Below are 16,481 nucleotides of genomic sequence, written 5' to 3' on the forward strand. Positions count from 1 at the left end.
GGTCAGATCATTTCCTGGTGCAACTGGACTTCTCTGCAACCCTTCCCCTCTGCAGGGAGGTGGGACCGATTCGGATGGTCCGCCCCTGCCACTTAATGGATCCAATTGGCTTCCAGAGAGTGATAGGAGATGTTTTATTCCAAGATGATGGCCTTTCAGCTGATTCCCTGGTGGCCCGCTGGAATGCAGAGTTAACCAGGGCTATTGACTGTCTGGCTCTGAAGCGCCCTCTCTGATTGCATGGAGCCCGGACAGCCCCGTGGTTTTCCCCAGAGCTGAGGGTGATGAAACAATCGTTGAGACGGCTAGAGCGCCGGTGGTGGAAAACTCATTCTGAATCAGGCCGGACAAGGGCTAGAGCTCAACGTCGAGCCTACCAAGTGGCGATGGCGATGGCGAAGAGGGCCTTCTTCGCCGCCTCCATTGCATCTGCAGAAAACAGCAGCAGGAGACTTTTTCAGGTGGTTCGCAATCTATCGGAACCACCTGTACCACCGGGGCCTGGTAGGGACCCCAAGATCTCCTGCAATGCTTTTGCAAAGTTTTTTGCAGATAAAGTCACTCAGATTCAGAAGGAGGTAGACTCCACCGTGGGAGCAGGGCCAGGGCAGGGGAGTGCTAGAGTCCTGTCTAGTCTTGTTACATGGGATCAATTCCAATCTGTTACCTCCGAGGATGTGGACAGGCTGCTTGGACAAGTGAAACTGACTACCTGTCTCCTTGATCCTTGCCCATCTTGGCTGATAAAAGTGAGCTGGGAAGGGCTGGGCGATGGGCTCTGCAGGGTGGTGAATGCTTCCCTCTGTGAGGGAGCCTTCCCAGACCCGCTGAAAGAGGCGGTAATTAAACCGCTTCTTAAAAAACATATTTAGACCCAGCCAATATGGCCAACTATCACCCAGTCTCAAATCTACTATTCTTGGGCAAGGTGATTGAGCGGATGGTTGCTGAACAACTCCAAGCACGCCTGGAGGATGCGGACCATTTGGATCCCTTTCCAATCGGGATTCAGGCCTCACCATGGGACTGAAACTGCCTTGGTCGTGCTGGTTGATGATCTAGGATAGGGACAAAGGTGAGAGCTGTTTCCTAGTTCTGCTGGATCTCTCAGCGGCCTTTGACACCATTGACCGTAACATCCTTCTGGACCATCTAGAGGGGCTGGGAGCTGGGGGCACTGTTATACGGTGGTTCCGCTCCTTTCTCCTGGGCCGTGTCCAGAAAGTGGTGTCGGGGGATGAGTGTTCAGACCCCTGGGCTCTCACTTGTGGGGTGCCTCAGGGTTCCGTCCTCTCCCCCATGCTTTTTAAAAACTATATGAAGCCGTAGGGAGAGATCATCAGGGGGTTTGGGCTGGGTGTTCGTCAGTATGCAGATGACACCCAGCTCTACCTCTCTTTCAAATCAGAACCAGTGAAGGCGGTGAAGGTCCTGTGTGAGTGCCTGGAGGCGGTTGGAGGATGGATGGCGGCTTACAGATTGAGGTTGAATCCTGACAAGACAGAAGTACTATTTTGGGGGGACGGGGGCAGGCGGGTGTGGGGGATTCCCTGGTCCTGAATGGGGTAACTGTGCCGCTGAAGGACCAGGTGTGCAGCCTGGGAGTCATTTTGGACTCACAGCTGTCCATGGAGGTGCAGGTTAATTCTGTGTCCAGGGCGGCTGTCTACCAGCTCCACCTGGCACGCAGGCTAAGACCCTACCTGCCCACAGACTGTTAATTAATCCCATTGCTGTTGTTTGTAACCACATTTTTGCACCATTGCAGCCCCAGGAAACAGTGGATGCATGATTTTATTTGTATAGGCTGTAGCCATGGACATGTGATGTGATCTGATGGTGAATTTGGGGTGACCCAATGTAAAAATCCTGAGGATCCATGGACTTTACCTCCCCTCTCCCAGGCAGCCTCCACTAGCGTCCCTTATCTCTCTCCCGATCCCACCAATCAGCTGCTTCCTCTCCCTCTTGTTTGCCTTAGTGTCTTTTAGGGTGGAGCAGTTTTTTGCTCCTCCTTTTCTTCTAATTTCTCTCCTCATTGATTTAGTCTTCCTTGTCTCCTCTCCTTGCAAGTTTGCTGTCTTTACCTCCCCCCTCCCAGGCAGCCTCCTTTCTTGCTAGCGTCCCTTATCTCACTTCCGATCGCTTGCTATCTGTGGCTTTGTTTCAACACCCACTTCCCTCTTTCAAAAAAAAGAGCATGATCTGCTTTTTGCCCCTGGGCAATTCAGCTCCAGGGACCACAAATTTGCTCCATAAGATGCACAGACATTTCCCCTTATTTTTTAGGAAGAAAAAAGTGTGTCTTATGGAGCCAAAAATATGGTATATTCCTCTTGGCATTCCAAAGGTCATCAAAGTGGTTAACAAAACAATTTAAAAATGGAACACAACAGAGGGAAAGGGACCACACCATCCTCCCAAGAAAGAGAACTTCATCCTAGCAAAAGCCACTTAAGAGAATGCATGATTGAGGAGAGAAATCTAAAAATTTCAAGCAATGATTCTGTGTTGGTGGAGAACCCAAAGGGAACAACCTGCCCATCCTTGGGATGCTCTGAAGGACAATCCCCAAACTGTGCTGAAGACCCGCTTGATATACATCAAGATCAGGCACGATTCCTTCCAGGTAGACAAATGAACGAGAATATAAGAAATATTCTGAATGTAATTGAATACCTATAGGTTAAAAATGAAAAGAAAGCAGCAGTGATGTTTATGGATGCTGAAAAAGCTTTTGACAACGTATCTTTTAATTTTATGATAAAATTACTTGAAGAAATTAATTGTGGATCCAAATTTTTTAAAGGAATGCAAGCAATATATTCAGAACAAAAAGCCAAATTAATTGTAAATCAGGTGATAACAGAAGACTGTAAGATACAAAAAGGAACTAGACAAGGTTGTCCACTATCACCGCTTTTGTTCATTCTGGTCCTGGAAGTACTTACCAGAAACATAGGAAGATCACTGGGATAAAAACAGGGAAAAGTGAGTTTAAATTAAAAACATATGCTGATGATTTAGTGATTACAGTGGAAGATCCAAAAAACTCTCTACTCAGAGTTATAGAAAAGATTCATAAATTTGGGGAAGTGGAAGGATTTAAATTAAATAGAAATAAAACTAAGTCATTAGTTAAGAATTTGAAAGAAGAAGAGCTGGAGCAAAGTATTGAGATAGAAGTCCATATCTAGGGATATGGTTAACATAAAAAAATGTAAATATCTATAAAGACAACTATGAAAAAGTGCGGCTTGAGATAAAAAGAAATAAGGAGTAGAATGAACCCTACTAGGAAAAATTGCAGCGGTAAAAATGAATGTTTTGCCAAAAATGCTCTTTCTTTTCCAGACAGTCCCAGTAATGGTGAAAGATGACTGCCTCAAAAGATGACAGAAGGAAATTTCCAAGTTTATCGGGGGGGGGGGAGGCCAAGGATAAAGCATAAGATACTTACAGATATAAAAAGAAAGAGGCAGTTTTTAAGAGAGTTTGTGTACTGGTCCAGTAAACGCTTCCGCTGCGCCACCAGCAACAGCTCTCTTTGCAGAGCATTAATTAAGTCCAGTGCAGAGATTCTTGTTGCAGTACAAGCTTCAGAGTCTCAGCAGCAAAGAAATAACGACACAGGGAAGCCTGTCTTTCCAAAGACAGGTTTATTGCAGAAAGATAACAGAAACACCTCCGGAGCTTTCGGACATTTTTGCTTCACGCCCCACACACCACGCAGAGAAAACAAACACTCTTTACATACTGAGCAACTTAACAACTTAACGAGCTTGACTACTTAAAGTTACATGACATTGCTAACTTGCCAGCGTCTTAGGCTTCACACCCTAACAGTTTTGGTATGGATTAGGGACTGGATAAAACTGGAAAAGGAAGAAGCATTGGACTTAGAAGGTCACGATAACAGATTTGTGTTTTTTTTATAATATTTTTATTACTTTTTTTCCAAATAGATATCAACATTACAGAAAAACAAAGAAAACAAGAAAAGAAAAAGAAAGAAAAAAGAAAAACTGATTTTTCCAAAGCTTGTTTCAATCCTCCAACGGACTTCCCTGCATCTCCCGCACAATGCAATCTTTATAATAAATTTATCAGCAAATTATAACCTTGTTTCATGTGTTTCTTTTGTACTTTCAGTTGCATTTTAAGTTTGAATTACTTATTATCCAATTACTCTATAAATACATATATTATCCTTTTTTAAACATTTAAACATTGGTTCTTTCATTAATGTTATCTAATTTCAATGTCATCAACTCTCATTGCTGGAGCTAATCTTTCTAAATCATGCGAATTTTTATAGTTCATATAACTTATAAAATTTTTGCAAATAGTCCTTAAATTTTTTCCAGTCCTCCTCAATTGTTTCTTCTCCCAAATCTCGGATTCTGGCAGTCATCTCGGCCAATTCCATATAGTCCATCAATTGCGTTTGCCACTCTTCCAGGGTGGACAAATCTTGAGTCTTCCAATATTTTGCGATAAGTATTCTTGCTGCTGTAGTTGCATACATAAAAAACGTTCTATCCTTCTTTAACACCTTTTGGCCGACAATGCCCAAGAGGAAGGCCTCCGGTTTCTTAGGAAAGGTGTACTTAAACACCTTTTTTAACTCATTGTAGATCATTTCCCAGAAGGCCTTCACTCTTGGACAGGTCCACCAAAGGTGAAAGAATGTCCCTTCAGCCTCCTTACATTTCCAACATTTGTTATCGGACAGATGATATATCTTAGCGAGCTTGACTGGGGTCATGTACCACCTGTATATCATTTTCATAATGTTTTCTTTCAGGGCATTACATGCCGTAAATTTCATACCGGTGGTCCATAACCTTTCCCAGTCTTCAAACATAATGTTGTACCCAATGTCTTGAGCCCATTTTATCATGGCTGATTTAACTGTTTCATCCTGAGTATTCCATTTAAGCAGCAAGTTATACATTCTCGATAATACCTTGGTCTTTGGTTCTAACAGCTCTGTTTCAAGTTTCGATTTTTCCAACTTAAAAACCTCATTAATTTGGGCATAATGAAACCAATCTTGCACCTTATCCTTTAATTTTTCATAGCTCTGCAATCTCCAATTATCTCCTATCTTTTCTATTATTTCCCAATATTTCGGCCAACCGGCCTCCATATTGGGGTTTTTCCGGGCCTTGGCCTCAACTGGTGATAACCACCTCGGAGTCTTACTTTCAAGTAAGTCCTTGTATTTTGTCCAGACCATAAATATTGCTTTCCTGACAATATGGTTTTTAAACATTTTGTGTGTTTTTACCTTGTCATACCACAAAAACGCATGCCATCCTAACGAATTATTGAAACCTTCCAGATCTAGGACATCAGTGTTCTCTAGCAAAATCCAATCTTTCATCCAGCAGAAGGCTGCAGCTTCATAGTATAACCTTAAGTCTGGCAGGGCAAACCCCCCTCTTTCTTTTGCATCAGTTAGTATTTTAAACTTTATTCGGGGCTTTTTGCCCTGCCAGACAAACTTTGAAATATCCTTCTGCCACTTTCCAAAACATTCCACTCTGTCCACGATCTGCAAGGTTTGAAACAAAAACAACATTTTTGGCAAAACGTTCATCTTTATAGCTGCAATTCGGCCTAACAAGGAAAGTTTCAGTCTTGACCAAATTTCTAGGTCTTTTTTCACTTCCGACCATCATTTTTCATAGTTGTCTTTAAATAAATTCAAATTTTTGGAAGACAGGTTGACCCCCAGGTATTTCACTTTTTTAACCACATTCAATTCTGTTTCCCTCTGAAACCCATCTGTTTCTAAAGATGTTAAATTCTTTCCCAGTACCTTAGTTTTTTGTTTATTCAACTTAAATCCCGCCACCCGACCAAATTCTTGAATCAGTTCTAAAACTCTTTTTGTACTAGATTCTGGCTCCTGTAATGTTAAAACCAGGTCATCTGCAAAAGCTTTCAGTTTGTATTGTTTCGCTCCGACCCGTATTCCTTGTACCTGCTGGTCCCTCCTAATCATGTTCAGCAACACCTCCAGGACTGAGATAAATAATAAAGGGGAAAGGGGACACCCCTGCCGTGTTCCTTTTTCAATATGAAACTCTTCTGTCACCACATTGTTCACTATCAACTTAGCTTTTTGTTCTGAATAAATTGCTTCATTCCATTTTCAAACCCCCGTCCCACTCCCATCCCTTCCAAGTTTTTCTTCATAAATTTCCAAGAAATGTTGGCAAAGGCCTTCTCTGCATCAATAAAGATTAACACTGCTTTAGTGTTAATATTTGTTTCTAAAAGTTCCAGAATATCGATAATATTCCTAGTGTTGTCAAACAAATGCCTGCCTGGGAGAAAGCCTGCTTGGTCCTTATGAATTACTTCATTTAGTACCTTTTTAAGTCTACTTGCCAAAATGTCTGCAAATATTTTATAATCCACATTTAGGAGTGAGATGGGACGGTAGTTCTTAAGTTGAGCCTTTTCAGTTTCCACTTTAGGTATCAATGTGATGAATGCTTCTTTCCACGTTTCTGGTGCCCTCCCTCCCCCCATAATCTGGTTACAAACCTCCATTAATGGTTGTATCAAATAATCTTTTAGCGTCTTATAGTACTTGGAGGTAAGTCCATCGGGGCCTGGAGATTTGCCTAACTGCATGTTCTGAATGGCATCCTCGATTTCCTGTTGTGTTATTTTGTAATTCAAGCTTGATCTCTTCTCCTGAGACAGTTCTGGTAGGCCATTGTCTTTCAAAAACTGATCCATCTCAGACACTTCCTCGGGTCCTTGGGTATACAATTTTTTGAAATACTTCTGGAAACACTTTCTGATTTCTCCCGGTTTCTGAATGTTTTTCCCTTCAACCTCTAGGTTGGTAACATAATTTAATTTTTGTCTTTTTTTCAACTGCCATGCTAGCAGTTTTCCACATTTGTTCGCAGATTCAAAGGATCTTTGTTTCATTTGTTTCATTTTAATTTTCCATTCCACTTCTTGGTTTATCAATTTCGTATATTGTGACTGGTGGAATTTAATTTCTCTTAAAATCTCTTTTGATTTTGGTTTAGATCTTAACTTTTTCTCTCCATCTCTTATCTTCTCTAATATCTTATCCTTTTTTCCATTCCAGAGTTTTTTTCTTAATCGTGTTCTGTTGTATCAGAAACCCTCTCATTACAGCTTTACTTGCGTCCCAGATTGTTCTTTTTCCCACCAAAGTATTCAAGTTAATTTCAAAATAATCCTTTAAAGCTTTTTGGGCCTTCTTTACAATCTCTTGATCTCTTAACAGGTTGTCATTCATTTTCCATCTGAAGGAACCGGCTGGAACAAATCTCACTTCCATTTTCAAAGCGTTATGGTCGGAGCAGGTCTTTGGGCAGATTTCCACTCTTGTAGTCTTAGGTGCCAGCCCTCTAGTTGTCCAAATTTGGTCGATTCTTGTCCATGACAGGTGGGCCTCAGAGAAGAAAGTTCCTTCTTTACCTAGGGGGTTTCTTGTCCTCCATATATCAATCATATCCATATTGTCAGTTAGTTCAAAAAAAGTTTTTGGTAGTCTGCCATCCTTGGTTAGATTTTGATTCTGTGACTTATCCATATAAGTAGAGACCACCCCATTCATATCTCCCATCATAATGATGTTGGAATAGTCCAGATAGTCCAGTAATGTCTCATGCAGCTTCTTGTAGAATTCCGATTTCCCCTCATTTGGTGCATAAATTCCTAATATCAAAACTTTTTCTCCTTGAGTTTGTATTTCAATTGCCAGGATTCTTCCTTGTTCATCTTTAAACAAAAATTTCGGTGACAAGTTCTCCCTTGCATAGATCACCACGCCTCTCTTTTTAACTCTGTCTGATGAAATAAATTCTTGGCCTAATCTTTTGTTAATTAACACTTTCCTGTGGAGCCTAGTCACATGTGTTTCTTGCAAACAAATTATATCCAAATGTTCTTTTTTCAAAATATGAAAAATCCTTTTTCGTTTTTCCGGGGAATTCGCGCCATTAATATTCCAACTATACAGCTGCAGAGACATCCTGTATCAATCTGTTGTTGCTCTTTACGGGGTGTCCTCTTTTTTGTCCGGATCCGAGGGGGAAGGTGTTGGATCTATTCCAGACTGTGGCTGAGGCCAAGGAACTGCTATTCCCTTCTGCAGATCCTCTCCGTGGTCGTGTAGGAACTTCTGGTTGTCCTCTTTTGTTTTAATTCTAACCTTCTTTCCTTTGTAGTTGAATGATAAGCCTTGTGGAAACTCCCACCTGTAGGGTATCCTGTTGCTTCTCAAAAGTCTTGCTAGGTCAGTATATATAGATCTGAGATCCAAAAGTTGTTTTGGTATATCCTTGTAAATTTCCGCTTTTCTGTCCTGGATCTCAAGTGATTTGTTAAAATGAAGGTCAAGTATTTTGTCTCTCTCCTGTTTAGTTCTCAAAATAATCAGACAGTCTCTGGGCCTGTCCTTCCTTGCTACTCTTCCCAGTCTAAACACAGTTGTTATTTTAAAGTCTTTATCTTCTTCTATACCCCAGAACTTAGAAAATTCTGCTGTCAAATAGCCAATCAAGTCTTCTTAAGCTCTGGGATAGATCGTAATCTTAAATTATTTTCCCGGTTTCTCAGTTCCACCATAGACAGGTAGGCCTGCTGGTCACTAATATGCTTATGTAGTGGCCTTACCTCTCCTTTTAATTCGTCCACTTTCTGATTCGCTTGGTCTGCTTTTGAATTTGCGGCCTCAGCCAATTTCCGATTCTCAGAAGTGGCGTCTTTTAAATTCCCAATTGCTTGTGCATGTTGTGCCACTTGTTCAGATAGTTTTGTAATAGAGGATGTGGCTAAGTCAATTTTTGCTGTTTGATCATCTACCGTCTTATTTAAAATTGCAAATTGTTGTAGCATTTCATTTAGAAGAGTATCAGATCCCCCTGCAGCCATATCCTCTGTTGTTGTCTGTTCAGCTTCCTTTAATACAGCTGTTGTTGGCAGTTCAGCTCCCTTTAATACAGCTGGCACTGATGATCTACGTGCTTGTGTAGTCAAAGTTGTTTGCACAAGTTGGCCTTTCCCTGCTTTCGCTTTTGCAGATCTTGTTTTCGGAGGGCCACTCATTCCACACCTGTCTATGAGTCAAGGTCAAATAGTCTATTGTCCCATGGGAAAGACAGTTCCTCAGTGTAAATAACAAAACAGCAGAGAGTCAAAACAAAGTTAGTTCCCAGGAATTTGTAAATCCCAAGCTCCACTAGAGGGAGTATTGTTACAGTTCAGGAAAGAAAGAGAAAAGTTTAGCCGCCATTAAAGTCCCTGCAGCTAAATAACTTAACAATAGTCCTTAAAACTTTTTCCACTTGCAGAGCCTTTCCCAAGTTGCCATTTAGTTTCTTCTAAGGGGTGCAAGTTACAGTTGCTTAGTTGTATCTTCCAATAGCGCCCCAATCTAACAATGTAACAATTTCAGGTATATATTGTTATCCGCAAAGACAGCTCTTTTCCCTTCTGTCAGCCCGAGGTTTGGTCTCTTAAATTTTTAAAGTCCACAGAAGGAGGAAAGTTCTCAATTTAAGTCGCCCCAATAGTAAAGAAGAAGAAAAAAAAGACTTGCCTTTCCTTTCAATTACCAATTCCACCAACGCACGATACTTCCAAGTTTTATAATCCCTTTCAACTGCTTCCAGCTTGTCAGTTCTTTGCCTTTGATCTTTAAGCCTTGCCGGAAGACGGACTTCCTTTTTTTCGTCTCCCGCTTTCAGCCAAATTCATAAATTTGTAATCCAAAGTAGAGTAATTCTTACTCACGAGTAGATGGTTTGGAATCCAATATTTAAGGAAGAAAGGTCAGCGCTCATCAGCAACAGCCGCGCGGCTTCGCTCCCGCAGAAAGAGCGATGAACTCACAGCACCGCTTCCCCTCCGCGCTTCCGGAGCCCCTTACGGGGTCCCTTCTTCGTTTTGGGGGTCGCTCCAGGTGCCCGCCGAGTCCCACGGCCACGGGCTCACTCTGCCCGTGGTTTTTCTTGATGGGTCGTCGCTGTGCCGCAGCGAACGACCCTTTTCTGCGGAGCCCCTCTTCACAGCGCGAAGAGGACCGCCATTGCTTGTTTCGCGCCGCCTCCGGAAGTCGGTCACGATAACAGATTTGGATGGCATGCATACTTATGGTATGGGAAAGGAAAAGTATATAAAGGATTCTATAATCATATAATTAGGAAATCATTATATATAAAGATTTAATAGAACAAAAGACACCTTGGTGGCTCTCACCAATTGAAGCTTTGCTGCTCAAGCCACTTGGAAAGAAAGGGAAGTGGCTTACATATAGTGATTTACTGAAAGAACAAGAAGGAAAATGGAAACTAAAAGAGTATGAGGAAATAAAAGATCATTTTCAGAGTTGGCTACACTATAGGCAAGTACATAAGATGTATAAAGAAGATAACAAGAAAGGATTTAGTTATACTACTTCTAGATTTCAAAAGGAAGTCATAGAAGGGAAAATGAAGTTGCTGAAGGATGCATATAGTATTCTGCTAGAATGGGAAACAAAAGATGAAGATGGGCACAAGATATAGGGCAAAATATACAATTTGAAGACTGGGAAAAATTGTGGAAAACAGATTTACAATTTACAGACTGTTCTCTTTTGAAAGAAAATTATATGAAAATGATGTACATGATGTATCACACCAGTACAGATAGCAAAAATGTATAAAACTGGGTCAAATATATGTTGGAAATGTAAAGGAAAAGAAGGTACCTTTTACCATATGTGGTGGGAATGCAGAGAAATTAATTTGGGGGGGGGGAAATGATATACAACGAGTTGAAGAAAATGTTTAAAATGACATTTGTAAAAAAACCAGAAGCATTTTTGTTAGGGATTGTTGGAGCTGAGCTCAGCCCGCCCCAAGCTTCTCGGTGCGCGCAAGCAGTCCGCTGCCCCCCCAAGCCTCGCGCACCCAGCGGGACCTCCTGCCGGGTGCGGGAGGCTTGGGGTGGCAGCGGACTGCTTGCCGGCATGCAGAAGCTTGGGGCGTGCTGAGCTCAGCACGCCCCAAGCTTCTAGGTGCGCGCAAGCAGTCCGCTGCCGCCCCAAGCCTTGCGCACCCAGCGGGACCACCTGCCGGGTGCGGGAGGCTTGGGGCGGCAGCGGACTGCTTGCCGGCATGCAGAAGCTTGGGGCGTGCTGAGCTCAGCCCGCCCCAAGCTTCTCGGTGCGCGCAAGCAGTCCGCTGCCGCCCCAAGCCTTGCGCACCCGGCGGGACCTCCTGCCGGGTGCGGGAGGCTTGGGGTGGCAGCGGACTGCTTGCGCGCACCAAGAAGCTTGGGGCGTGCTGAGCTCAGCACGCCCCAAGCTTCTAGGTGCGCGCAAGCAGTCCGCTGCCGCCCCAAGCCTTGCGCACCCAGCGGGACCTCCTGCCGGGTGCGGGAGGCTTGGGGCGGCAGCGGACTGCTTGCTGGCATGCAGAAGCTTGGGGCGCGCTGACCTCAGCTTGCCCCAAGCTTCTGGATTAGCGCAGCGCACCTGGGGGGGAAATAAATTTTTTTTCCTTTATTTCCCCCCCTAAAATCTAGGTGCGTCTTATGGGCCGGTGCGTCTTATGGGGCGAAAAATACGGTAATTATTTATCTCTTTGACATCTGATGGGAGGGCGTTCCACAGGGCGGGCGCCACTACCAAGAAGGCCCTCTGTCTGGTTCCCTGTAGCCTCACTTCTCGCAATGAGGGAACCGCCAGAAGGCCCTCGGCGCTGGATCTCAGTGTCCGGGCTGAACGATGGGGGTGGAGACGCTCCTTCAGGTATACAGGACCGAGGCCGTTTAGGGCTTTAAAGGTCAGCACCAACACTTTGAATCGTGCTCGGAAACGTACTGGGAGCCAATGCAGATCTCTCAGAACCGGTGTCATGTGGTCCCGGCGGCCACTCCCAGTCACCAGTCTAGCTGCCGCATTCTGGATTAATTGCAGTTTCCGGGTCACCTTCAAAGGTAGCCCCACGTAGAGCGTGTTGCAGTAGTCCAAGCGTGAGATAACTAGAGCATGCACCACTCTGGTGAGACAGTTCGCGGGCAGGGAGGGTCTTAGCCTGCGTACCAGGTGGAGCTGGTAGACAGCTGCCCTGGACACAGAGTTAACCTGCACCTCCATGGACAGCTGCAAGTCAAAAATGACTCCCAGGCTGCGCACCTGGTCCTTCAGGGGCACAGTTACCCCATTCAAGACCAGGGAATCCCCCACACCAACCCACTCCCTGTCCCCCAAAAACAGTACTTCTGTCTTGTCAGGATTCAACCTCAATCTGTTAGCCGCCATCCATCCTCCAACCGCCTCCAGGCACTCCAGGCATGTAAATTGCGAGATAAAGACAACTGTGACTTTAAAGAAGAATGGGAACCTTTTACAGTCTATTTAAAAAGACAACAAAATGAACTGGACTCCTTGGCAGGTTTTGAATAAACATACACAAATTTATTGGGTTAATATGGAGGGTAGATAATATAAGGATGTATAGAATTTTATAATATGCAGAGAACAATATGAGATGAGAAATCAGAGAGAGGAGCTGAGGGAAGTCCTGGGGGGGAGGGAGGGGGGTTTGTTGGGGAGGGGGGAAAACAATGAAGATGATTTGTATTGTTTATTTGTTATGTTGAATTTGTTAATAATTTTGTTTTAAAAAAGAACACTGCAATGGCCTTGCTGGATCTGACCCTGTTTCCAACATGGGCAAGCAGAGCGGGGAGGTGAAAGCCCACGACTGGCCTCCATTTGCAAAGCTCAGAACTTGGCATAGCAATCTGTGCATATTCCCACCCCAAGATCTCCCACTTGATCTTCCTTACCGTTCATCAGGTCCAGAATGAAGCACAGCTTGTCAGGGGTGTGGAAGGCGTAAGTCATGCACACAATGAAAGGGCAGTCCTGGGGCGGGAGAGAAAGCAAAGGGTTTCTGTCAAGCAACCTCTCCTGGATCCAGCAGGTAGGCACAAGGTACAAGTTTATGGTTTGCTTTTGGTACTAAGCAGCAGCAAACCTTTGCAAGACCAAACAGCCTCTGAAAGAGTTGGATGCTGTGCTGCCTTGTCCTGATTCTTGCCTAGAAGCATCCTTAGTTCACAGAACCATAGAACTGTAGAGTTGGGAGAGACCCTGAGGGTCATCTAGTCCAAACTCCTGCATTACAGGAACCACAGCTAAAGCATCTAGGACAGGTGGCCATCCAACCTGTTTAAAAACCTCTAAGGAAAGGGAGTCCACCACCTTCTCAGTCTGTTCCACTGTCAAATGGCTCTTACCCACAGTAAGTTATTCCTGAAGTTCAGTTGGAATCTTCTTTCTTGTCATTTGAATCCCTTGGTTTGCTTCCTGCCCTCTGGAGCAGCAGAAAACAAGCTTGCTCCATCTTCCATATGACAACCCTTTAGATATTTGAAGATCAAGACCTCCCAGTCTTCTCCTCTCCAGGCCAACTTCCCCCTACGTTCAAGGGGGAAGAAGAGCTGGCCAGACCTGGGACCTGCCACCAACTGACATCCTCCAGTCCTAGTCCCATCCCCCTGATCATCCTACATGTGCCCCCAAGTTTGCCGCATAACTGCTTTGAAAAGGAGGTGGAGGCCAAAGGGCTGAGACCCCACCCTTTGCAGGCAAGCCATACTTTGACCATCACTTCTAGGCAGGCCAGGTTGCAGCCTCATGGGAATCAGCTGCTGACTCCCAGTAGATGCCTGCTCATCGTGGCTGTCTGCTGTGGGGAGACCGCGTCGTGATGCCCCAAAGACTCCGTCAACGCGTCCTGGAGGCTCTGGATGCTGGCCACTCGGGAATCGTCAAAATGAAGGCGTTGGCTCGGTGTTACGTCTGGCGCCCTAACATGGACGATGCCATTACTGCCTGGGTTTCCGCCTGTCAAGCGTGCCAAGAATCGAGGCCTGTGCCACCGGCAGCTAAGGGACACACCTGGGAGACGCCCAAGACACCCTGGTCGAGGGTGCACATCGATCTGGCCTGATGACAAGTCAGTCTTCTCCAACCTGGTGCCCTCCAGCTTCCATAATCCCTGGTCGTTGGCCATGCTGGCTGCTGGGGATGCTTGCTGGGAACTGGAATCCAAAATCAACTGGTGGGTACCAGGCTGGTAAAAGATGCCATAGGAGACACAGATGCCTGCACTGAGGGAGGACAACCAGGCAAAAGCATCTGAGAGGGGGCAGGTAGCGGGGCTTGGTGGCTCTTGCAAGGCTCCTGGGCAGCTTCTGGACAACTATGTCCCAGCAAGGAAATCCAAGTTCACAAGATTTTTTGAATTATTAGCTGGCTCTCAATAAACTCTCAGTCTTTGTTTTTCCCCATGGAACGACAAGACCAGCAGTGGAATATGAGAAGCTTGGCTCAGACCCATGACCCACTGACCTTTTAGTTTTCAGATGTACAGTCCACCTCAGAAAGCCTGGCTTATGAATTTGTAGAGTCACAGAATTGTAGAGTTGGAAGGGACCTGACGGTCATCTAGACCAACCCCCTGCAACGCAGGAATCTCAACTGCAGGTTTGCATCATAACACACACCTTAGTCCACTGTTTCACACAGTAACTAACCAGCAACTGGTGTTCAGAGATAGCTGGAGGTTCCACTTAGTCATCACTGTTATTAGACTTTTCCACCATGAATTGGTCTAACAATCCCCTCCCCATTTTAAAATTCCTCTAAGCTGGCAGCCATCATGACATCTTTTGGCAGTGAGTCTCATCAATCAATTATACATTCAGCCTCCTTCACAGGATCATTGTGAGGATAAAATTATGTGAAGCGAAATAGAGATGCCCACCCTGGTGCCTAGGGATAAGAGGGGACAGAAATATAAATGAAGCATAAAGTGAAAGTCTCCACACATTCCCTCAACTTCCCAATACCAATGTAGGCAGCAGGTCTTCTCAGAGCAAGTTTCTCTGAAGGGGCTTGTGTACTCCTATATAAGATCATAACTCTCCTGAAACTCAATGGATCCCTCACAGGAAGGACTCAGTGGCAGAGAACATCAGAAGAGCCTGGCTGCTGGATCGGTCCAATGGCCCATGTAGGCCAGCATCTTGATCTCATAGTGGCCAATCAGATGCCCTAATAGGAAGCCCGCAAGCAGGACCCAATCACAAGGGCACCCTCCCCTCCTGTGGTTCCCATCATTTGATATCAGAAGCATTACTGCTTCAGCCAGTGGAGGCCCAGCATGGCCGCCATGGCTACTAGCCATTGATAGCCTCCTCCTCCTCCTCCTCCATGAATGTATCTAATGCTCTTTCAAAGCCATCCAATATGGTGGCCACCTCTGCCTCCTGTGGGAGTGAGTACTTTTTCAGAGCTGCCCTGAATCTTCCAATAATCTGCTTCATTGGATGTCCCTGAGTTCTTTTTTTTATTTTATAATGCATTTTTATTGAAGTTATACACAAAAAACAGATATATATGAAAATACAGAGAAAAAATTACAAAGAAAAAAGAGAGAAAAAAAACAAAAACAAAAACCACACATCCGAAAAAAGAAAGACACACAATCTGAACTTCCCTCCATCCTTTTGATAAGTATCAAATATCTCCTTCCATTACGTATTTGATTTTCAATCTATAGTCTTAAATTCACTCGCTGGTCGTATTGTTCTAACCCCGTCAATTCACTTTAAGCATTTATTCCAATATATTTCCAAAATTTACTCCAATTTTTCAGAAATTTCTGTTCATCCTGATCTCTTATTTTACCTGTTAGTTTGTCAAGCTCAGCATAGTTTACCATTCTAATCTGCCAGTCCTTTATGTTGGGGATGGTTTCCACTTTCCAATATTGTGCCAACATAATTCTCGCTGCTGTGGTGGCGTAGAGGAATATCGTCCTATCTTCCCTTTTAATTTCTTTATCCATCATTCCCAACAGGAAGGCTTCAGGCCTCTTGGGAAAGGTATACTTAAATATTTTTTTAAGTTCATTATAAATTAATTCCCAAAAGCCTTTCACCTTTTTACATGTCCACCATAAATGATATAGGTCACCCTCCACCTCACCACATTTCCAGCATCTCTTATCCTTTAATCTATACATTTTGGCCAATTTCACAGGGGTATGGTACCATCTATATAGCATCTTCCAGATATTTTCTCTCAATGCCATACATGCTGTGAACTTTATGTTACAATTCCAAACTTCTATCCACCTTTCAAAATCAATGTTATAACCAAAGTCAATTGCCCATTTAATCATTGCCTCCTTCACCTCCTCATCTTTTGTGTACCACTCTAGTAATATATCATAAATTCTGGACAGGGTTTTATTTTTGCCTTCTATTACTTCTATACTAAATTTTGATTTTTTATCATCAAAACCCGCCTTCCTCTTATCCTCTTTTAACAAATCATTCACCTGGTGGTATTGCAGCCAACCAGTGAATAAATTTTTTATTTCTTCATAAGGTCTGAGTTTGGGCCCTTGGTC

The 16,481-nt window shown here is 44.0% G+C and overlaps 1 protein-coding gene across 5 annotated transcripts in view; it reads right to left on the reverse strand.

The window, feature by feature from the left end:
* GRK3 (G protein-coupled receptor kinase 3) overlaps positions 1-16,481 on the reverse strand; it is a 176,200-nt gene that overhangs the window by 29,023 nt on the left and 130,696 nt on the right. For all 5 annotated transcript variants that reach the window (XM_081168529.1, XM_081168527.1, XM_081168526.1 and 2 more), the window contains one exon: positions 12,844-12,922. In XM_081168529.1, the coding sequence (XP_081024655.1) occupies positions 12,844-12,922 (79 nt within the window). The remainder of the gene's footprint in view (positions 1-12,843; positions 12,923-16,481) is intronic.

The sequence above is a fragment of the Podarcis bocagei genome (genome assembly GCF_964188305.1).
Source record: "Podarcis bocagei genome assembly, chromosome: 13".
In the NCBI taxonomy this organism is placed as follows: Eukaryota; Metazoa; Chordata; class Lepidosauria; order Squamata; family Lacertidae; genus Podarcis; species Podarcis bocagei.